The sequence below is a fragment of the Gymnoscopelus braueri genome, assembly GCF_963280865.1.
Source record: "Gymnoscopelus braueri genome assembly, chromosome: 23".
NCBI classification, from domain to species: Eukaryota; Metazoa; Chordata; class Actinopteri; order Myctophiformes; family Myctophidae; genus Gymnoscopelus; species Gymnoscopelus braueri.
Window position 1 is genome coordinate 1213975 of NC_137625.1, and position 14884 is coordinate 1228858.

At 38.7% G+C, this 14884-nt stretch overlaps 1 protein-coding gene across 4 annotated transcripts in view; it reads left to right on the forward strand.

The window, feature by feature from the left end:
- The window catches only part of helq (helicase, POLQ like), a 49982-nt gene that overhangs the window by 20124 nt on the left and 14974 nt on the right, over positions 1-14884 (forward strand). For all 4 annotated transcript variants that reach the window (XR_013932585.1, XM_080420694.1, XM_080420696.1 and 1 more), the window contains exons 9-10: positions 5766-5911; positions 8038-8277. Coding sequence is in view for 3 of the 4 variants with exons in the window: in XM_080420694.1 (XP_080276820.1) it covers positions 5766-5911; positions 8038-8277 (386 nt within the window). In the remaining variant the exon portion in view is untranslated. The remainder of the gene's footprint in view (positions 1-5765; positions 5912-8037; positions 8278-14884) is intronic.

A 14884-nucleotide genomic window follows, 5' to 3' on the forward strand; every position in this document is an offset into this window, starting at 1 on the left:
GTTCAAGGAGTATATACAATTTTCAATACTTTTACTTCTACTCCACTACATCTCAGAGGCAAATATTATACTTTTACTCCACTACAATTATTCAAAAACTTCAGTTACTTTGCGGATATAAATTATTGCATAAATGAACCACTTCAGCCCTATTTTATACATAGGCTAATTTATTTGAAAATACATACACACACACACACACACACACACACACACACACACACACACACGCGTACTTATTGTTCAAATAGTTTGTAGAGCCACTAGTTTGGTATTGTAATATCATGGGCCGTGCTGCTGTGCTGAAGTTTGTCGTCTGTTGTTGAAAAAGCATGTTTATAGTTCCGTTCATTGGAGGAAACAGGAGATTGTTGTTGTGCAGCAAATATTCACAGAGATGATCAAATGACATTAACCTTCATCAAAATGCTTTGAGATAAACGGTAGTGTTTGTGTGAGAGGACGTTTTCACACATTCTGCTTTATTTGGTTGAATTTTTATTTACACTAGAAAGAGTAACTTCATCCTAATAGGTCTGTGGTTTTCAACCAGTGGTCCGGGGACCACCAGTGGCCCTTGAGGGGGTACCAGGGGGTCCCCAGCAAAATTAGTTAAAATAGCGTCACAATCATTTTAACCGCTTAGCTTTGGCTATTCAAAAATAGCAGATCTACAAGCTCATAGAGTGCCGCGCTATGAGCTTGTAGATCTGCTATTTTTTAAAAACCTTTGAAAAAGTGTGCATATCTTTGAATATTTATATTTTTTTAAAGCGAAAATGTACTGATATCTTTGCTTCTGGGGGTCCCTGGCACAAAACATTTTCAAATGGGGGTCCGCGGCCAAATGTATATGAATTTAGGGGTCCTTGGCATGAAAAAGGTCACTGAGTGCCTCTACAGGTTGGACCTTTCCACTAGGTGGCACTGCTGTCCACAAACGTTCCTCAGGTGTCAATGGTTAACAACTATTATCTGATTGGAGAGTGTTCGACTAGCAGCAGTGGTGGAAAAAGTACTCAAATGTTTTACTTAAGTAAAAGTATCAATACTGCAATGTAGAAGTACTCTGTTACAAGTAAAAGAAGAATAAAAAATTTACTTGAGTAAAAGTACAAAAGTATTGGTATAAAAAATGTACATAAAGTACCAAAAGTAAAAGTACTAAAATGTTTGAAAATAGTAGATCTACAACTCAGCTACACAACAACTCAGATCTACAACTACAGCTATAGTCGACTAAATCAACTGTAGATTTAGTCGACTATAATCTTATGATATTTAGTCGACTAAAACTAGACTAACAGTAGGGATGCCACAATCTGACCTTGAGCCAATTCGAAATTCGGACAGCCCTGGCGAATATTTTTCGATTATTCGACGGCACCGCCACCCCCCCTGATAATGGGGAAAAAAAAAAAAAAAAAAAAAAAGTTTTTTTTTTTTTTCATAGTCCCGGTCCTTCCGACGGCCAATCCGGCCCTGAGTGTGTGGCTGCAGCAGCACTCTGAGTCTGCACAGACAGCACAGCTGTCTTCCTCCACTTTACAGTAAAACAAACTGTGGCCATTTACAATTATTAAGACCATAATATTACTATTATTAGTATTAGCATATATTTTGATTGAAACTAAGGCATAAAAAAGTTTTACAAAAAAAACAATATTTTTTTTTAAATAATAAAAAATATATATTATTAAAATCGAATTTTAAAAATCATTTTCGATTATGGAGACTAACGAATATTCGGAAATTCGAAAAATCGGTGGCATCCCTAACTAACAGTAAAACATTTCAGATGACTAAAATATGAATAAAACTAAATGGAGTTTTATTTAAAAGACTATGACTAAAACGACATCAAAATTTGCTGTCAAAATCAACTCTGGTCAGTATCGTCTCCTCAGTATTCAGAATGTCTCTGTATCAGTGTTGATTTCATCAACTAAAACTATGACGAGAAATGTTGGTCGACTATCTTTTTTCACTGACGAAAACTAAATAAAAACTAAATAAAAACTAAGCTATGATGACTAAAACTAAGACTAAATATATTGACAATTTCGTCAACAAATAAAAAACAGACTAAAATGTTAGTGAGGGATCTAGTGGAGAAGAGATCCAGTAGAACTAAAAGACAAGTCATTTTATGTTTGGTTGCGCTCGGGTGTTACGCTCTGAAAATAGCAGATCTACAAGCTCACAACGCGTCGCAACGCGACGCGTTGTGAGCTTGTAGATCGGCTATTTTCAGCTTGCAAAAGTGTAAAATCAGCCATTATGACGCCATCAAGGCACCACCAAAATACATTTTAGTCGACTAAACACTAAATCAACTGCAGTTTTAGTCGACTATAGTCTTATAATATTTAGTCGACTAAAACTAGACAAAAACTAAATTTTTCAGGTGACTAAAATATGACAGAATGACTGTATAGGAATGGAATTTTATTTAAAAGACTATGACTAAAACTAAATCAAAATGTGCTGTTAAAATCAACTCTGCTCTGTCCCGTCCCTCAGTACTCAGAATGTCTCTGTCCTGTCCCTCAGTACTCAGAATGTCTCTGTCCCGTCCCTCAGTACTCAGAATGTCTCTGTCCTGTCCCTCAGTACTCAGAATGTCTCTGTCCCGTCCCTCAGTACTCAGAATGTCTCTGTCCTGTCCCTCAGTACTCAGAATGTCTCTGTCCTGTCCCTCAGTACTCAGAATGTCTCTGTCCCGTCTCTCAGTACTCAGAATGTCTCTGTCCTGTCCCTCAGTACTCAGAATGTCTCTGTCCTGTCCCTCAGTACTCAGAATGTCTCTGTCCTGTCCCTCAGTACTCAGAATGTCTCTGTCCTGTCCCTCAGTACTCAGAATGTCTCTGTCCTGTCCCTCAGTACTCAGAATGTCTCTGTCCTGTCCCTCAGTACTCAGAATGTCTCTGTCCTGTCCCTCAGTACTCAGAATGTCTCTGTCCCGTCCCTCAGTACTCAGAATGTCTCTGTCCCGTCCCTCAGTACTCAGAATGTCTCTGTCCTGTCCCTCAGTACTCAGAATGTCTCTGTCCTGTCTCTCAGTACTCAGAATGTCTCTGTCCTGTCTCTCAGTACTCAGAATGTCTCTGTCCTGTCCCTCAGTACTCAGAATGTCTCTGTCCTGTCCCTCAGTACTCAGAATGTCTCTGTCCTGTCCCTCAGTACTCAGAATGTCTCTGTCCTGTCCCTCAGTACTCAGAATGTCTCTGTCCCGTCCCTCAGTACTCAGAATGTCTCTGTCCCGTCTCCTCAGTACTCAGAATGTCTCTGTCCTGTCCCTCAGTACTCAGAATGTCTCTGTCCTGTCCCTCAGTACTCAGAATGTCTCTGTCCCGTCCCTCAGTACTCAGAATGTCTCTGTCCCGTCTCCTCAGTACTCAGAATGTCTCTGTCCTGTCTCTCAGTACTCAGAATGTCTCTGTCCTGTCTCTCAGTACTCAGAATGTCTCTGTCCCGTCCCTCAGTACTCAGAATGTCTCTGTCCTGTCCCTCAGTACTCAGAATGTCTCTGTCCCGTCTCTCAGTACTCAGAATGTCTCTGTCCTGTCCCTCAGTACTCAGAATGTCTCTGTCCCGTCTCTCAGTACTCAGAATGTCTCTGTCCTGTCCCTCAGTACTCAGAATGTCTCTGTCCCGTCTCTCAGTACTCAGAATGTCTCTGTCCCGTCCCTCAGTACTCAGAATGTCTCTGTCCTGTCCCTCAGTACTCAGAATGTCTCTGTCCTGTCTCTCAGTACTCAGAATGTCTCTGTCCTGTCCCTCAGTACTCAGAATGTCTCTGTCCCGTCTCTCAGTACTCAGAATGTCTCTGTCCCGTCCCTCAGTACTCAGAATGTCTCTGTCCCGTCCCTCAGTACTCAGAATGTCTCTGTCCTGTCCCTCAGTACTCAGAATGTCTCTGTCCCGTCCCTCAGTACTCAGAATGTCTCTGTCCTGTCCCTCAGTACTCAGAATGTCTCTGTCCTGTCCCTCAGTACTCAGAATGTCTCTGTCCCGTCTCTCAGTACTCAGAATGTCTCTGTCCTGTCCCTCAGTACTCAGAATGTCTCTGTCCTGTCCCTCAGTACTCAGAATGTCTCTGTCCTGTCTCTCAGTACTCAGAATGTCTCTGTCCTGTCCCTCAGTACTCAGAATGTCTCTGTCCTGTCTCTCAGTACTCAGAATGTCTCTGTCCTGTCCCTCAGTACTCAGAATGTCTCTGTCCTGTCTCTCAGTACTCAGAATGTCTCTGTCCTGTCTCTCAGTACTCAGAATGTCTCTGTCCTGTCTCTCAGTACTCAGAATGTCTCTGTCCTGTCCCTCAGTACTCAGAATGTCTCTGTCCCGTCCCTCAGTACTCAGAATGTCTCTGTCCTGTCTCTCAGTACTCAGAATGTCTCTGTCCTGTCTCTCAGTACTCAGAATGTCTCTGTCCTGTCTCTCAGTACTCAGAATGTCTCTGTCCTGTCTCTCAGTACTCAGAATGTCTCTGTCCTGTCTCTCAGTACTCAGAATGTCTCTGTCCTGTCTCTCAGTACTCAGAATGTCTCTGTCCTGTCCCTCAGTACTCAGAATGTCTCTGTCCTGTCTCTCAGTACTCAGAATGTCTCTGTCCTGTCCCTCAGTACTCAGAATGTCTCTGTCCTGTCTCTCAGTACTCAGAATGTCTCTGTCCTGTCTCTCAGTACTCAGAATGTCTCTGTCCCGTCCCTCAGTACTCAGAATGTCTCTGTCCTGTCTCTCAGTACTCAGAATGTCTCTGTCCTGTCTCTCAGTACTCAGAATGTCTCTGTCCTGTCTCTCAGTACTCAGAATGTCTCTGTCCTGTCTCTCAGTACTCAGAATGTCTCTGTCCTGTCTCTCAGTACTCAGAATGTCTCTGTCCTGTCTCTCAGTACTCAGAATGTCTCTGTCCTGTCTCTCAGTACTCAGAATGTCTCTGTCCTGTCCCTCAGTACTCAGAATGTCTCTGTCCTGTCCCTCAGTACTCAGAATGTCTCTGTCCTGTCTCTCAGTACTCAGAATGTCTCTGTCCTGTCCCTCAGTACTCAGAATGTCTCTGTCCTGTCCCTCAGTACTCAGAATGTCTCTGTCCTGTCCCTCAGTACTCAGAATGTCTCTGTCCCGTCTCTCAGTACTCAGAATGTCTCTGTCCTGTCCCTCAGTACTCAGAATGTCTCTGTCCCGTCCCTCAGTACTCAGAATGTCTCTGTCCCGTCTCTCAGTACTCAGAATGTCTCTGTCCCGTCCCTCAGTACTCAGAATGTCTCTGTCCTGTCTCTCAGTACTCAGAATGTCTCTGTCCTGTCCCTCAGTACTCAGAATGTCTCTGTCCTGTCTCTCAGTACTCAGAATGTCTCTGTCCTGTCTCTCAGTACTCAGAATGTCTCTGTCCTGTCTCTCAGTACTCAGAATGTCTCTGTCCTGTCTCTCAGTATTCAGAATGTCTCTGTCCCGTCCCTCAGTACTCAGAATGTCTCTGTCCCGTCCCTCAGTACTCAGAATGTCTCTGTCCTGTCTCTCAGTACTCAGAATGTCTCTGTCCTGTCTCTCAGTACTCAGAATGTCTCTGTCCTGTCTCTCAGTACTCAGAATGTCTCTGTCCTGTCTCTCAGTATTCAGAATGTCTCTGTCCTGTCCCTCAGTACTCAGAATGTCTCTGTCCCGTCCCTCAGTACTCAGAATGTCTCTGTCCCGTCCCTCAGTACTCAGAATGTCTCTGTCCCGTCCCTCAGTACTCAGAATGTCTCTGTCCCGTCTCTCAGTACTCCAGTAACATGCAGAAGATGGACCCGGACCACATCGTTGCCTTGGTGACCGAGGTCATCCCCGCCCACTCCTGTCTGATCTTCTGTCCCACCAAGAAGAACTGTGAGAACGTAGCGCTGATGATCTGCAAGTATCTGACAGAGTACGTTCATCATTCATGTTTAGATATCTGACAGAGTACGTTCATCTTTCATGTTTAACACACTGAGATCTCTTGAAAAATAAATGTACAATCTCCCTTATCTCAAAATAGCACACGCATTAAGATTGAACATGTATCGTTTATGATACTGTACTTACTGAGTCCTGAACCAACTCATTCCGTGCCAGACTTATTTCTGACTGTGTTTGCCCACTGCCAGCGATTTAGTGTTTTTTATAACTTTAAAAAATTCACAATTTTTTTTTTCCCATTATGATCGCAAGTCCAATCGTTTCTAAACACACAGGCGAGTCGTGCACGTCGCTCAGACAACAAACATTCAGATCGGGCGGAGTCTCTCTCCTCCAGCCCAGTGTAAAAACCCCATGTATCGCCATGTGAACGTCACGGCTCACTTACTTTTCCACCTCGCCACAGACCTCGCTAAATCCCTTATGATCGTGGATCCAACTGTTTGTAGACACACAGGTTAGTTGTGAGTGGCCCAGAGAAGAAATGTTCAATCGGCGACATTCCATTTTACAGTAGTAGCAGTTTCAAAACAGCGTCTCTAAACAGCGTTCCACGGCGGAGAAAAAAAAAAGCCGAGAAAAGAGGGGGACTTAAACAGGAAGCAGGCGGAAACGAAAATCTTCGATTGACGTCATATCCGTATCCGGGTGTGCTACAATGAAATGTGTCACTTCGAGAGATGAAGGACGGTGAGATCTTTTTTTTTTTTAATTCTTTTGCAAAATTACGTTTTTTACGTCAGTGGCAGATTTTGTCATTGGAAAAAATTACGTTTTTTACGTCGGTGGCAGTGAATGAGTTAAGAGTGTCCGCCCTGATATTGGGAGGTCGGGCTCAGGGTTGCGTTGGTCATGGGACGGCCTAACACGCCATGCAACCGCTATTTTGAGCAGGAGCACGCGCACGCACATGAATAGATTTAAAACAACCTTAAATTCACACCTCAACAAAGTTAACAAAAGCTGCCGACTGCCGGTTGTCTCCAGCATGAATGAACATAGGAATGAGCCTAGATGCATATCAATTGTCCATTGTGTGACCTGTAGTGTAGGTGTTAAGTGACGTGTGCGTGACGTCATTAAAATAGAGTGCAACCGCTTTCCAATTCACCAATGCAACACTGGCCGGGTCATACCAAAGACCCAGTGCCTCCCTGCTTGGCACTCAGCATCAAGGGTTGGATTGGAGGTAAGTCCCTGTGACATACTAGCGTCATGTCCATGGGATGTATTACTTGCACATCAAGCTGCCTCACGCTACAGAAACAGCAGATAGTCTCCTGCCCTATGGGCCACATGGCTCGGCAAGGCTTACTTACTTACTTACTTACGAGGGCTTGCTGTCTTCCACAGAATCCGTTACCCGTTTGAATTAATTGATTGATTGAATACTTTATCTTTAGAAAAGACATGCAAACAGTACATGGAAGTACAATTCACAATACAAGGTCCTCTAAACTGGATCGCTCATAAAAGCACAGTGGCTTATTTAAAATGAGATCCCCACGCACTCACATCATGATGACATTTAAGAAGACAGACAGATATACACAGGTGTTGAAAATTTGCACGTGTGCTATATACACTGTAAACAAAACATCTGGTTCGTCCAATGTATCAAAAATCTAATATGTAGAACTTCATACAGTCAGCTTACAGGTTACTGGTATGAAAAATATGAAATATGTACAATAAACAGTTTGAGGGGGAGAGGGGGGGGGGGTATGGTTAAGACTTTGACAGGGGCCAGTTTGGAATGTCAGCCTCCTGAAAGTGTTCTTTTTAGGGCAGTTTTGAAAGTGAGTAGGGTTTTACACTCCTTTAATCCTTTAGGTAGGGCATTCCACATTTCTGTTGAATAGCATGAGAAAGAGTTAATTCCCTTGTTTGTGCATGAATTGCCTGATTACATTATGTGCAGGAAAAATCATTTGCCTCTCTTCTGCTCTTGGACACACAGAAATAAAGAATAGCTTCAGTGTACCGATGTTGCTTTGATAGTTAAGTCAACCTCATGTATTTAACAGATGTCTCTACTTCATGTGTTTAACAGATGTCTCTACTTCATGTGTTTCACATTTAAAAACGTTTCAGGGTGTTTGTTCTGCGTCAGAAGGAGAAGAAGGATGTCCTCCTCAGAGCGCTGAAGGACAGTGGGAACGGCTGTGTGTGTCCCGTCCTCAGGAAGACCGTCCCCTACGGCCTGGCCTACCACCACAGTGGACTGACCACGGAGGAGAGGAAGCTGATAGAGGAGGCCTATTCTGACGGGGTTCTGTGTCTGCTGGCCTGCACCTCCACGCTGGCTGCTGGCATCAACCTACCTGCTCGCAGGTTAATAATAATACACTTTATTTTATATGCTCGCAGGTTAATAATGATACACTTTATTTGACTTTATCTGCTCACAGGTTCATAATAATACACTTTATTTGACTTTATCTGCTCTCAGGTTCATAATAATACACTTTATTTTATCTGCTCGCAGGTTAATAATGATACACTTTATTTGACTTTATCTGCTCACAGGTTCATAATAATACACTTTATTTGACTTTATCTGCTCTCAGGTTCATAATAATACACTTTATTTGACTTTATCTGCTCACAGGTTCATAATGATACACTTTATTTTATCTGCTCACAGGTTCATAATGATACACTTTATTTTATCTGCTCGCAGGTTCATAATAATACACTTTATTTTATCTGCTCGCAGGTTCATAATAATACACTTTATTTGACTTTATCTGCTCGCAGGTTCATAATAATACACTTTATTTTATCTGCTCGCAGGTTCATAATAATACACTTTATTTGACTTTATCTGCTCGCAGGTTCATAATAATACACTTTATTTGACTTTATCTGCTCACAGGTTCATAATAATACACTTTATTTGACTTTATCTGCTCACAGGTTCATAATAATACACTTTATTTGACTTTATCTGCTCGCAGGTTCATAATAATACACTTTATTTGACTTTATCTGCTCACAGGTTCATAATAATACACTTTATTTGACTTTATCTGCTCACAGGTTCATAATAATACACTTTATTTGACTTTATCTGCTCGCAGGTTCATAATAATACACTTTATTTGACTTTATCTGCTCGCAGGTTCATAATAATACACTTTATTTGACTTTATCTGCTCTCAGGTTCATAATAATACACTTTATTTGACTTTATCTGCTCACAGGTTCATAATAATACACTTTATTTGACTTTATCTGCTCTCAGGTTCATAATAATACACTTTATTTGACTTTATCTGCTCTCAGGTTCATAATAATACACTTTATTTGACTTTATCTGCTCACAGGTTCATAATAATACACTTTATTTGACTTTATCTGCTCTCAGGTTCATAATAATACACTTTATTTGACTTTATCTGCTCGCAGGTTCATAATAATACACTTTATTTGACTTTATCTGCTCGCAGGTTCATAATAATACACTTTATTTGACTTTATCTGCTCACAGGTTCATAATAATACACTTTATTTGACTATCTGCTCTCAGGTTCATAATAATACACTTTATTTGACTTTATCTGCTCACAGGTTCATAATAATACACTTTATTTGACTTTATCTGCTCGCAGGTTCATAATAATACACTTTATTTGACTTTATCTGCTCTCAGGTTCATAATAATACACTTTATTTGACTTTATCTGCTCTCAGGTTCATAATAATACACTTTATTTGACTTTATCTGCTCTCAGGTTCATAATAATACACTTTATTTGACTTTATCTGCTCTCAGGTTCATAATAATACACTTTATTTGACTTTATCTGCTCACAGGTTCATAATAATACACTTTATTTGACTTTATCTGCTCGCAGGTTCATAATAATACACTTTATTTGACTTTATCTGCTCTCAGGTTCATAATAATACACTTTATTTGACTTTATCTGCTCTCAGGTTCATAATAATACACTTTATTTGACTTTATCTGCTCTCAGGTTCATAATAATACACTTTATTTGACTTTATCTGCTCACAGGTTCATAATAATACACTTTATTTGACTTTATCTGCTCGCAGGTTCATAATAATACACTTTATTTGACTTTATCTGCTCACAGGTTCATAATAATACACTTTATTTGACTTTATCTGCTCACAGGTTCATAATAATACACTTTATTTGACTTTATCTGCTCACAGGTTCATAATAATACACTTTATTTGACTTTATCTGCTCGCAGGTTCATAATAATACACTTTATTTGACTTTATCTGCTCACAGGTTCATAATAATACACTTTATTTGACTTTATCTGCTCACAGGTTCATAATAATACACTTTATTTGACTTTATCTGCTCTCAGGTTCATAATAATACACTTTATTTGACTTTATCTGCTCTCAGGTTCATAATAATACACTTTATTTGACTTTATCTGCTCACAGGTTCATAATAATACACTTTATTTGACTTTATCTGCTCACAGGTTCATAATAATACACTTTATTTGACTTTATCTGCTCTCAGGTTCATAATAATACACTTTATTTGACTTTATCTGCTCTCAGGTTCATAATAATACACTTTATTTGACTTTATCTGCTCTCAGGTTCATAATAATACACTTTATTTGACTTTATCTGCTCGCAGGTTCATAATAATACACTTTATTTGACTATCTGCTCACAGGTTCATAATAATACACTTTATTTGACTTTATCTGCTCGCAGGTTCATAATAATACACTTTATTTGACTTTATCTGCTCACAGGTTCATAATAATACACTTTATTTGACTTTATCTGCTCACAGGTTCATAATAATACACTTTATTTGACTTTATCTGCTCGCAGGTTCATAATAATACACTTTATTTGACTTTATCTGCTCGCAGGTTCATAATAATACACTTTATTTGACTTTATCTGCTCTCAGGTTCATAATAATACACTTTATTTGACTTTATCTGCTCACAGGTTCATAATAATACACTTTATTTGACTTTATCTGCTCTCAGGTTCATAATAATACACTTTATTTGACTTTATCTGCTCTCAGGTTCATAATAATACACTTTATTTGACTTTATCTGCTCACAGGTTCATAATAATACACTTTATTTGACTTTATCTGCTCTCAGGTTCATAATAATACACTTTATTTGACTTTATCTGCTCTCAGGTTCATAATAATACACTTTATTTGACTTTATCTGCTCTCAGGTTCATAATAATACACTTTATTTGACTTTATCTGCTCACAGGTTCATAATAATACACTTTATTTGACTTTATCTGCTCTCAGGTTCATAATAATACACTTTATTTGACTTTATCTGCTCACAGGTTCATAATAATACACTTTATTTGACTTTATCTGCTCGCAGGTTCATAATAATACACTTTATTTGACTTTATCTGCTCTCAGGTTCATAATAATACACTTTATTTGACTTTATCTGCTCTCAGGTTCATAATAATACACTTTATTTGACTTTATCTGCTCTCAGGTTCATAATAATACACTTTATTTGACTTTATCTGCTCTCAGGTTCATAATAATACACTTTATTTGACTTTATCTGCTCACAGGTTCATAATAATACACTTTATTTGACTTTATCTGCTCGCAGGTTCATAATAATACACTTTATTTGACTTTATCTGCTCTCAGGTTCATAATAATACACTTTATTTGACTTTATCTGCTCGCAGGTTCATAATAATACACTTTATTTGACTTTATCTGCTCTCAGGTTCATAATAATACACTTTATTTGACTTTATCTGCTCGCAGGTTCATAATAATACACTTTATTTGACTTTATCTGCTCGCAGGTTCATAATAATACACTTTATTTGACTTTATCTGCTCGCAGGTTCATAATAATACACTTTATTTGACTTTATCTGCTCGCAGGTTCATAATAATACACTTTATTTGACTTTATCTGCTCACAGGTTCATAATAATACACTTTATTTGACTTTATCTGCTCACAGGTTCATAATAATACACTTTATTTGACTTTATCTGCTCTCAGGTTCATAATAATACACTTTATTTGACTTTATCTGCTCTCAGGTTCATAATAATACACTTTATTTGACTTTATCTGCTCACAGGTTCATAATAATACACTTTATTTGACTTTATCTGCTCACAGGTTCATAATAATACACTTTATTTGACTTTATCTGCTCTCAGGTTCATAATAATACACTTTATTTGACTTTATCTGCTCTCAGGTTCATAATAATACACTTTATTTGACTTTATCTGCTCGCAGGTTCATAATAATACACTTTATTTGACTTTATCTGCTCGCAGGTTCATAATAATACACTTTATTTGACTTTTTCTGCTCACAGGTTCATAATAATACACTTTATTTGACTTTATCTGCTCACAGGTTCATAATAATACACTTTATTTGACTTTATCTGCTCACAGGTTCATAATAATACACTTTATTTGACTTTATCTGCTCTCAGGTTCATAATAATACACTTTATTTGACTTTATCTGCTCACAGGTTCATAATAATACACTTTATTTGACTTTATCTGCTCTCAGGTTCATAATAATACACTTTATTTGACTTTATCTGCTCACAGGTTCATAATAATACACTTTATTTGACTTTATCTGCTCACAGGTTCATAATAATACACTTTATTTGACTTTATCTGCTCGCAGGTTCATAATAATACACTTTATTTGACTTTATCTGCTCACAGGTTCATAATACACTTTATTTGACTTTATCTGCTCACAGGTTCATAATAATACACTTTATTTCACTATCTGCTCGCAGGTTCATAATAATACACTTTATTTGACTATCTGCTCACAGGTTCATAATAATACACTTTATTTGACTATCTGCTCACAGGTTCATAATAATACACTTTATTTGACTTTATCTGCTCACAGGTTCATAATAATACACTTTATTTGACTTTATCTGCTCGCAGGTTCATAATAATACACTTTATTTGACTTTATCTGCTCACAGGTTCATAATAATACACTTTATTTGACTCTATCTGCTCACAGGTTCATAATAATACACTTTATTTGACTATCTGCTCGCAGGTTCATAATAATACACTTTATTTGACTTTATCTGCTCGTAGGTTAATAATAATACACTTTATTTGACTTTATCTTACTTTACACCACTAAACATAAGAGTTAAACCATTTAGACCGGGAACGCATCTGTGTGTCATTTTTGGGCAGTGAAACCGCCCCTATATGTGAGGTTTGGACAGGGGGTCCCATTGCACCCCCCCAACCCTGCGCTGTGATTGGCCACCATTGTACCCCCCTAACCCTGCACTGTGATTGGCCAATCACAGTCTATTCAGGACTGTGATTGGCTAGTGAAACATGACACATGTGCATAGCCCTATAAATAGGACTATGCACTTAAAAAAAACACATTTATGTTTTTTTTAAGTTAGGGGTGTACAATGGTTGGTCCACAATATTACTTTTCTTCCATCACTTCTTCCATCACTGTGATGACCACTGTGACCACACCGCCCACTTCACACTGGGTGTGATTTTTTTAGATTTATTTGGCTATTCAAAAAATAGCAGATCTAGAAGCGTGTGAAAATGTGTGCAAATCTTTGCTGGGGGTCCCTGGAACAAAATATTTTGAGATGGGGGTTCGCGGCCAAATACATATAATTTTGGGGTCCTTGACATGAAAAAAGTTTGAGAACCACTGATATTATAGCAACATGTTTTGTTTTTAAAACCGTTCCCAAGCAAAGATTTGACTTACAAATGTTTGCTTTAAAAAATATATATACAAAGATTTGCAGAAATGTTCACGATTTAAAAAAAATACTTCATTCTTCATACTTGAAGATCTGCTATTTTTGAATAGCCAAAGAAATCTAAAATGACACAGATGCGTTCCCGGTCTTAATGGGTTAAACAAATAAAATCTGCACTCTGTTTCTCAGCTCCATTGTGTTATTGCTGCTGTAACGTTATAGCAGCAATAACACAATGGAGCTGAGAAACAGTGTGCAGATTTTATTTGTTTAACTGTTAATCTGTCATTTGTCCAGCACCTGTACCAGAGATGAGGATGTGCATGCACTCACTTTTGTCCTAGACAACTAAACAACATACCTCTGAATTTCCTTCTATTCAATTCAGTCTTATTTCAGCGCCAAATCACAACAAGTTGTCTCAAGACACTACGTATAAAGCAGAGAGCCGACATTGTCCCACCCTGAGCAAGCAGGTTTCTTCTCTGCTTAAAAGTCAATAGAAGGCAATAAAAAGAACGTAAAACTCAACGGGAGCCTGGGCTGGATCATGAGTTGATTTCTCCACTGATGTTTTGTACAGTCCCTGATTCATTCTTTAATCCGGCTTCAACTCTGTTATAACACTGAATATGAACTTTGTTTTTCCTTTTGCATCAATGACAGAAAGAAACCTTGTTTAGATAAAAGGTTTTTTTAAATGTGTAGTCCACTTATTACTTAAACATGTTACCATCCTGGTATCCTTGGCTTTAATCCCTGCTGGCATTCACTGGTTACTGAGTGTTTGCAATCTAATGTACCGTATTTCCTCTAGTAGTGACCCGGGCTTGTATTTGTTTCAACTGTAGTGGGTACCGGGCTTTTATTGAAAGGAGGCATGTACAAGAGAGAGGCCTCTATTTTTCAAACAGATCAGAATGAATAAATCCAATATTTTGTGTTAAGTTACAGGTGGTCACTGGTCATTTTAACTTTTTCATTACTCATTGTTGGGTAGATTTCCTTCGCTTTGTTTTGTATTATTTTCCTTGACTGTTTGATCACTCAGCTGTATCCCCTAAAACCTGATTTATGCTCCGCCGTGCAAACGTGTTGCACTCTGAGAACGGCAGAGAACAGCAGACCTACAAGCTCACAACGGTCGCATCCGCGACACAA